The sequence below is a fragment of the Haliotis rubra genome, unplaced genomic scaffold (genome assembly GCF_003918875.1).
Source record: "Haliotis rubra isolate DU_JTF1 unplaced genomic scaffold, ASM391887v1 Scf1635, whole genome shotgun sequence".
In the NCBI taxonomy this organism is placed as follows: domain Eukaryota; kingdom Metazoa; phylum Mollusca; class Gastropoda; order Lepetellida; family Haliotidae; genus Haliotis; species Haliotis rubra.
In genome coordinates, this window is record NW_025765598.1 from 105,310 (window position 1) to 114,644 (window position 9,335).

General features: G+C 40.0%; 1 protein-coding gene across 1 annotated transcript; it reads right to left on the minus strand.

Moving 5' to 3' along the window:
• Nucleotides 1-205: 205 nt before the first annotated feature.
• Nucleotides 206-8,960, minus strand: LOC124271804 (renalase-like). The gene is given in 12 exon segments (XM_046706955.1): nt 206-847; nt 849-888; nt 1,003-1,040; nt 1,335-1,370; nt 2,063-2,097; nt 2,100-2,208; nt 3,184-3,364; nt 4,068-4,140; nt 4,143-4,226; nt 4,433-4,563; nt 5,526-5,632; nt 8,738-8,960. Coding segments are annotated over 12 exon segments (1,092 nt in total). The 5' UTR covers nt 8,867-8,960; the 3' UTR covers nt 206-718.
• Nucleotides 8,961-9,335: the final 375 nt, after the last annotated feature.

Consider the following 9,335-nt stretch of genomic DNA (forward strand, 5'->3'; position numbering starts at 1 on the left):
GAAGAAATATTGGAACGTTTTAGAAAGTTCTTGCTCCTCGAAAAGATAAATGTGCACGGATCGGATCGGAGTCCATTTTAATACCCTCTAAAGCTGCTGTGGGGATAACAAACGGGCTGGGTGGTCAAGCTCGACTCCATAATATCCCAACTGTATATATCGATGCTCATGTTGATCACTGGATTGTCACTGCACAGACTATAGTATTTTCATGCCATGGGTTTGGTTTCTATGCAATATGAGTTACCTCCCTTACACATTCGCAGATCTTGATGTTTCATTGTTTGTTAATTTGTTGTTGAAAGTCAAGAGTAACTTGAGATTGTGATAACTCTGGAAATCGAGTCAGGAGTTAGTGAAGGTTACCAAAGATTCCAGCCTGGAATACAGAGAGGATGGGCTTCGTCAGTCTTCAGATATCTCAGAAACAAGTGAGTGGAGTTGAAGCTTGTAGACCAACAGCAAACAGTTGTCTGCTGCCATGTTATTGATCCCACTTGCTGTACACCGCCTGGACCCCAAGCCAATGCTATCGTGAAGTGCTAATTGTACTGTAGTACCTCCCATACTGGAACATAGGACTTACGCACAGTCGTGAAGCGCTATGGGGAGCTGGGCGCGGAAACGGGCTCTGGTCTTTATCTGTACACATACAGCCCACCAATAGTAACTCACACTTCATCAGGGTTGTACACAGGTGCTCCAGCATCAATCTGTGTTATAAGTTACCGTTGATGCTCCTTGTCACAGCCTGCACAGTGGCCTCAGCAGAGTCTAGTGCCCCGAGCAGTTTCTCTCTGAGCAAATGCCCATCTCCAGCCAGTATTACTAAAGGGTTTCCCTCAAGCTAACACACAGCCTGGAGAACCTTCATACTGTTGGAAACACCTAAAACAGAAACCACACCTGTAACATAGAACCACACCTGCAACACAACACCAAACCTTGTAACAGCACCATACCTGTAACATAGAACCACACCTGTAACAGATAGAACCACACCTGTAACAGCCAGCCACACTTGTAACATAGAACCATTCCTGTAACATAAACAACACCTGCAACAGCACCACACCTGTGGGGTGCACTATGATCAGTAAATAAAGAACTACACCTGTAACATATACAACACCTCAAAGATAAACAACACCTGTAACATATACATACCTGTTGTAACATAAACAACACCTGTAACATAGAACCACACCTGTAACATAGAACCATGCCTGTAACATAAACAACACCTGTAACAGCACCACACCTGTAACACAGAACCACACCTGTAACAGCACCACACCTGTAACATAAAACAACACCTGTAACATAAACAATACCTGTAACAGCACCACACCTGTAACATAGAACCACACCTGTAACACAAACACCACACCTGTAACATAGAACCACACCTGTAATGTAGCACCACACCTGTAACACAGAACCACACCTGTAACTGATGAACATTTCTGAAACTAGACATCCATTACACTGTCTATAATGCTTCTGATATAAAGTAACCTGTAACTGACAAATCCTGGAGCATCTACAAGCATGGAGGACCTTAATACTGTTGGAAAACGTAACATAGGATCACTTAATCTTACAGCACCACACCTTTAACTGATGGACATTTTTAAGCTGGAAAACCTTCACACTGTCCTTATGCCTCTTACATAGTGTCACCTGTAAGTGAGGAACCATGGTACTGCTTGAATCTTGGCTGGACCCTCATATTGCTGGAATACACTTAACATGGGATAAATGGTTGATCATGGTTAAATGACCATTACTTCAAAAGCTTCAAATATATATGCCATATTCAGGTCCTGTCAACAGGTGTGATAAAACCATACCCTGATCCCAAATGAAGCTGGTGTCAACATAAGAGACTTTAGACCTATCACAATACACAATATAGCATTGCAGGTTATAATTACATCACAAGCCCTTTCCTTATTTCAATTGTCTTTTTTCACCAAATCACAACAGAATACATGAGCAATGGTAGCCCATGATGTAACTGTGGGGAAATAAAGCAACATGATTCTCTTCCTCAGCCTACCTGTGAATACCTCCATTTATGACTCTTAATGACTTCTGTCTAGGTAGATCAGGTAGGATGTCTCGCAGGTGCTGCATGATGATGGGCTTCATCAGCCCCTTGTCCGCCCTCCAAGTGCTGCAGACTGAAGGGCACGCTAAGTGGGACTAGCACTGGACGGGGCGATCTCGAGGGAGGTCACAGCACAGTAACAAATCAAATTCTCCAAACTGGAACACTATCATGTTCATCAGGTACATCATGTTATATTACCCATCAGGACAATATGCAGAGAGGTATCATATGGGAGATACAAATATAATGAGATTTTACAAAGGAGCATGGATAGATGTGAAAGGTTTTTCAGGTATTCTATCTGAGTACTATCAGTTTGGCTTCATGTTGATTAGTTAGTTTTTCCAGCTCTTCCATTCTCACAAAATGCTCATAGCAACATCACATCAAGCAAACAGAACGCTCCTCAATAACTTAACATGACATCCTTTGTTCATGATATGTAACAGACCTGGACATCAGGAACATATTTTTCTCACAAAAGAGACCATGGGTAACAAACTGAAAAACCGACCCTGAACTGAATCTGAAATTGTCATAGTTCGCTATTCATGAAAAGTGGGAGGACAGACTTGTCTCCATCTTGTTGACTCTAGCCGTAAGAGGCTTAATTACACGGATCGGGTGGTCAGGCTCGCTGACTTGGTTGACGCATGCCATCGGTTCCCAATTGCGCAGATCGATGCTCATGCTGTTGATCACTGGATTATCTGGTCCAGACTCGATTATTTACAGACCGCCGCCATATAGCTGGAATATTGCTGAGTGCGGCGTAAAACTGAACTCCCTCACTCCAGCCCTGGACATGATTTGCTGGTAAAAAATAGTGATTCCATTGAAGCTGTATTCATGTATTCCAACCCATAATGTATTCATGAGCATAGTTACAGATTTTTCTTGAAACAGTTTACCACCCAGTCCTAAAACATAGGGATTACATTAAATCATTTCATTGACGCTAGGTTGAAGCAGTTTGTACATTGGATGGGTGATACAGGAACACAGCATAATCACCCTGTACAATATTGATGGTGCATAGTGATAGGGACATTCCATAAATAGTTCACCTTGCAGTCCTCGCCTCGGGCATATCTATGGCCACAAATCGATACAGGGACCGCCAAAGTAGTACTTTCATCCCATTGGTATGGCAGCTGTGTTCCTGGAGGGTAGAAGAGGCCCAGACAGAACCGCGGAGGAGCACCTTCCACACCTTCTCTAGAGACTCTCTTACACTGGGCTGACTGGCTGAAATGTTAACAGCAAAACTGTCAAAAGCAACTTGTAATGTTGAAAGAGGAGTGACTAAATGTAGTCTTATGTGTCCGCCCAAGAAGTTGATGCCTAAGATCAAGATCTGAATAACGCCAGCATCATTTACAATACTCGAGTGTGATAGTCTGTACTTAAGTGTGCCTATGAATCATAGGAAGTGGGCAGCAGTGAGATTTGCCTTAGACTGTATGATCGCTTCAGCACGCACTACACACACATCCCTCAACACAAACACACCCCAACAAAACCTCGCCTCCCATGACAACAATCATCATAGAAATAAAAACCTGACTCCGATATATTGTACAACAGAAATTAGACATGAGAACAAGATAGTTCTGGTGATCTCTTATTCTATTGAATGTTTACAGGTATTGAAGACTTTGTTAATGAACATCGCTTCATTAGGTAATTGAAATAATTTGAACATCATAGTGTGCATCAAGTCACCAAAGTAATACATGTCACTGACATGTGAATGGGCCTCACAGACCTAGAAACATAATCAGGGACTATTGGGATTAGAACCAATGATGACAGGTTTCTGGCACACCTAAGGGACAACAACTCTGCAACAACTGAGTCTTGAGTTTATGCAACTTGCCTATGTCCCTCACATTGAACCAACAGCCCTTTTAAAGAGTTGTAGCCTTAAATATACTTCTAGTTACTTGCCTATACTCTGTTGTATAGCCCCTTGAGCTGGAGAATCTGTGGTAACCGCATTGTAAGTATAACAGCATCAAACCCTGACTGCTCCCTGTCTGAGTTGTAACCTGGACCGCTTGGCCATCTCCTGACTCTGAAGTCCACTTGAGATATATGGTGTTCATGACTTGGCCTCAGCCCCTTTAAACAGACAAGTCCTGGGTAAGTACTTGGTAAGGTCCTTCTAAACATGCTGAAATATTTGTTTCAGGACTGAATGACCACGGCATGACCTTTTTATTCTTTCTTTGTAATGGTATCAGGCTTTGACTGATGTAACAACAAATTAGCCCTTTACAAATTTTATATAAAAACATAACTTACCTTGATTTTAGTGAGGTAGTGTTTGACGAGAGATCCACTTCCTGCTGGTGTAACATAATGCCGCAGCTCCACTGACTTGTCTCCCTCTAACACTCTGGAAGGGTTGGAATACTCCAGCAGACTCCAGCTCATCAAATACACTGGAAAACAAACAGCCATTTATCTTATGTGTATGAACTACTCAGCAATCAAGATTGGGATTACGCATGCTGCAAGGGGACATGAAGAGAAAGAAACTGACAATGGTTTTATGATGATTTCCCAACAATATTCCTGCAATATCTGGGAATACCAGAACTGGGCTTGACACATGGACATAAAGAACAATTGGCAGTTTTCATGTATCTATGTATCTAAAGTACAGTTTCTTTTGCCTTAAGTTTGAAATAATTTCATCTCATTGTATCCTGTTACTGTTTCAACTTCAACAAGCTACAATGATTATCATGTGTTCATAAGGTGCCCTTGTATTGTTTTAGATTCAGCTTAAATGAACCACAATCCCAAACTCAATATATAGTTAACAAAATGCAATTAATTTCTACTGCCCAAATGCTCTGTCCTTGATGGATTGGACAAATATATTAATATGACCAACTTTGAAAATCCAATGAAAAAATTTAATAATAAACGTGATAATTGATAAAATGTATTGTACAGGTAGTCCATACAATTTTAACATCTCTGTCACATTTCATAAGAATGTTAAAAAAGAGTGAGGGAGTGAGTTAGTTGAGTTTTACACTACACTCAGCAATATTCCAGCTATATTGTGGCGTTTGTTAAAAATGAAATACATAACTCTAACACAAGTATTTTCCTCATTGTACAAACTCTGATTACAAAAAGCTTGATAATGGTGTTAAGAATCTGACTAACATGTCACAATATGCAAAAAGTTGTTACCCGCTAAGTGGTAGAATTGCTAATTTACTAACAAAAGTTTTGATAGGAGGAGTGAGTGAGTTCAGTTTTATGCCGCGACTCAGCAATATTCCAGCTATATGTAATTCAATTGATTGAGTCTGACAAGACAATCCAGTGATAACGTTTTGATAAGAAACACATCTGTAAACAAACTGAAGATGAAAGATCAATCAACCTTTGTCTCTTGGTTTTGGATTCTGGTGTTAAGGTGAAGTACTGAGCTCCCAAATCAACTGTGCAGGTGTCATCTCCCGGTTTTCGGATGTTGACATTCTCGACCTCCTGTAAAATGTGATTGTTTATATATCAAATTCATGAATTACCCCTTAAAAGAAAAAAAAGACTTTAACCCAACTGAAAAGTGTTATGAGTGATGTCCAAAGAGATTGTTAAAATTTATCTGATGAAAAATTCTCAGAAATCCATGTATTGTAAGGAGTATATTTGGCCCTGCATATAACCGTACCTAATAAGATAAACTAAGACCATGCTAGCAGCTTTATGGCCATAAGGGCATTGTTCTTGTTACACTAAACACAGTAAAAAGGTCTCTTTAATCTATACCAATACACATTCAAAACACTGACTCAAAAAGGAACATCCAACACAATAAGGATGAAAAGGTATAAAGTTAATAAACAAATGTTGCAAACCATAGGGTTAAAAAGCTGAAAACAATGAAAGTGTATTTTGCTTGAAAAAAAATGAGGCCTTGGATCGGTAAGATTTCACTTTTGGAGGAGATATCTTTGTTCAGATAGAGAAACAGAACAACTTAAGTTATAAAATGACTAAAGGTCCAAACTTTGTGAAACTTAATTAACAACATATTTTTGTGTCAGGGTTGAGTCAAGGTTCTCACAGTCAAATGGGCAAAATGCTCTCCAAACTTTTCAAATTTATTCAGTCTAATAAATGACAGCACAGGCTTTCTGGTGAATATACAGCACATATACTTTGAACAACAAATTTGTTTTGGTCATTCAGGTGCCCCCCAACCCCAACAAACCCAAAAACAAAACAAAAAAAGACTAATAGGGACATGTTATCTGCTGAATATGCTAACACCGTACCATATCCAAATATTACATAAAAGAGTTCCTAGTCATATTGTTACAAGTTCCATATCTAGAGGTCCTCTTCATTCAAATACTACATGCAAAAATCTAAAGGCCTCCACCTTTACTGTATTTCATTGCATGAAATGTATTGGTCAGGACATGACATGTGCCCAACATGGACAATACCACCTGGGACAACAGTCACCCAGTGATTATGCTTCAACGAGTGAGCAAGTTTAATCGTAGCGCAAGGCATGCCGATGAGTTTAGTATTACGCCGCACTCAGCAATATTCCAGCTATATCGCGCGGCGGTCTGTAAATAATCGAAGTCTCGACCAGACAATGCAGTGATCAACAGCATGAGCATTGATCTACATAATTGGGATACAATGACATGTGTCAACCATGTCATTGAGCCTGACCACTAGCTGGACTATAACCATCACTATTGTTTTTATTGAATATAAGCTGTTTCACAGTGAGATAAACAAATCCATGTTCCAGAATGTCAGATGTAAGCAGTTTCATGTTTTGCTTGTTAGATAATGACACTGGTTTGGAACCAACTATCGCCTTATAACTCCATGGTGACAAACATGTTGAAATAGTGTTCCTGTTAGAATTAGAAAGGATTTACTGAAAATAGAGAAACTCTTTGATCCTTTGGATGCACACATGAATCCAGAATGGAGGAGGAGAATAATGATGGCAATAGTCCAGTAGCCAGTTCACCAAGGTGGTGACATTAGTGCAAAGTCCAGTGGCATAAGTCCAAAGTGGCAATTGTCCAACAGCAATTGACCATATTGGGATTTATCTGTTTGGGAATTGTCCAATGGCAATTGAAAAGGTGGAAACTGTCTGGGGCGAATGTCTGGAATCGATTGTCCAAGGTGGAATTGTACTGCTCCATGATGTTTTCTTTATCAAAACAGCCTTATCTTTTATTGTGACTTTACATGTTTTGAATTCAGACCCATGAAGCATTTAATCTTATCACTGTGAAGATGGATAACTGATTTCAAGCTTTCCATTCTCAACTTCTACTGAACCTCAGCAGAACTAAGATAATTTTGAACAAGTACAGTCAGCATTTTGGAGGCAAGTTAAACATGGCCACTAATTTGCTAAGCCTCAAAAGATGTAAATATTTTAAATCAATACATGTTTACACACAAAGTATTGTAAACAGCACTTTGTCAGGTGAACAGTGAGCTAGTCTCTCTGGCTGGATTGAACCCCCATTGTCTCCAAAATGTACCTATGTAAACAACAAATAAGGAATAAGTTGGAAGCATATTCCTAAAATAGTGACACAAAGCACTGTAGCTCACCTGAATTTTTCTTTCAATTTATATGTGACTAGAAAGATTATACAAAAAATGGAAAATATGCAATAGAAATGACAAAGACATTTTATACATCAGACATGCTCAAAGAATTTCAGGAAATACTACATTTCTACATGTATAACTGGGTATGTGGAGAGCAAGAATAGCATAGACAGTCATGGCATTACTGGTTGCCACAAAGGTATATGTATATACGCAATGTATGAAAAGTTTGACTGACTGAGTTTGGTTTTACGCTTATAGCAATATTCCAGCAACATAACGGGCGGGGACACCTGAAATGGGCTTCACACATTGTGCCCATGTGGGGATTCAACTCCGGTCTTCGCGGATAAGCCAACGCTTTTAACCATTAGGCTACCCCACCACTCTATGAAAAGTCTGAGGTTGTGTTGATTATATATTGCAGTCAATGAAAGTGACATGTCATTCTGAAAAGCTCAAATTGCATAACACATAAATGTTCGAGTAATGAGAAAACTGACATTTTCAACATGGCTAACAAAGAGGCCATGTCTAAAATCAAAACTGTTCAAGTAAGAGCTAGTTTATATTGGGCACATTTTGATCAACATTAGACCACTTGACTTTCTGTCATGTAAGCTCAAATCCAGTACTGCAAGTGTTGGTTTATTAGTACACTTGTTGATTTGTTATGATATAATCAGTTTCAAACATGAATGTCCTCCAGGCACAACAGCTGCAGAACTCAATCACCAGCCGTGACCAGGAATTGCTCCAGATCACTGATCAGTGTCCCTTTAACATATTAGATATGAGAGCTCAATAACCAGGGTACAGCTGCTGTCAACGAATGCAGTCACGAGACAAGGGCCAGGCACCTGCCAGTGACGCGATTCGATCACTATACACTACTACCTATCACCACAACACCCCATAATATGTCCCAGGTACGCTATACAAGTAATGGTCATCACGATGGTGGATGGCACCGTTCTGTTGCTAACCTGCCCCACGAGACTTGTCCCATAACGTGATCGTCGCGTTCTGCGGTAGTTCCTGACGCAATGCAGCCGCGGTTGCCGCACCTGTGATGCCTGTGCCTGCCACCAACACCCGCGCCATGGCGTGTCGGAGCATCAATTTGATCGAGGTTAAATTCGTTATCTCACTGGGGTTTCACGTGTGTTCGTGACACGCAATGTCAAACAAAGCAAGGGAGGTAACTCTAATTTTCTATACCCCCACTGATGAGTGAAGCTTCGTGCTCAAATGAACGGCCGATTCAAGAGTGAATACTAATTAGGATCTTAACCAAAACACACCCGGGGTGGGAATCTAAAGCTCTGAGCGTAATCACATGTTTACAAACAGATTGGTCAAACAATTTACATCATTCTTAAAATATGACTGAAAATATTCTCTGATCCTAATCACAAACATACGGTATAATGGTTACTCAATTTGAAACAATGAAAAAAAAAATGGCAAAGGGCAAACAAAAACTCGGACAACAAAGATGAACCACTGACCACTAAAGTGCGTTATATATATATATTAATGAGTCAGCAAAATCACAGGTACGCTTTTGTAGCATTCTGTAAATTTA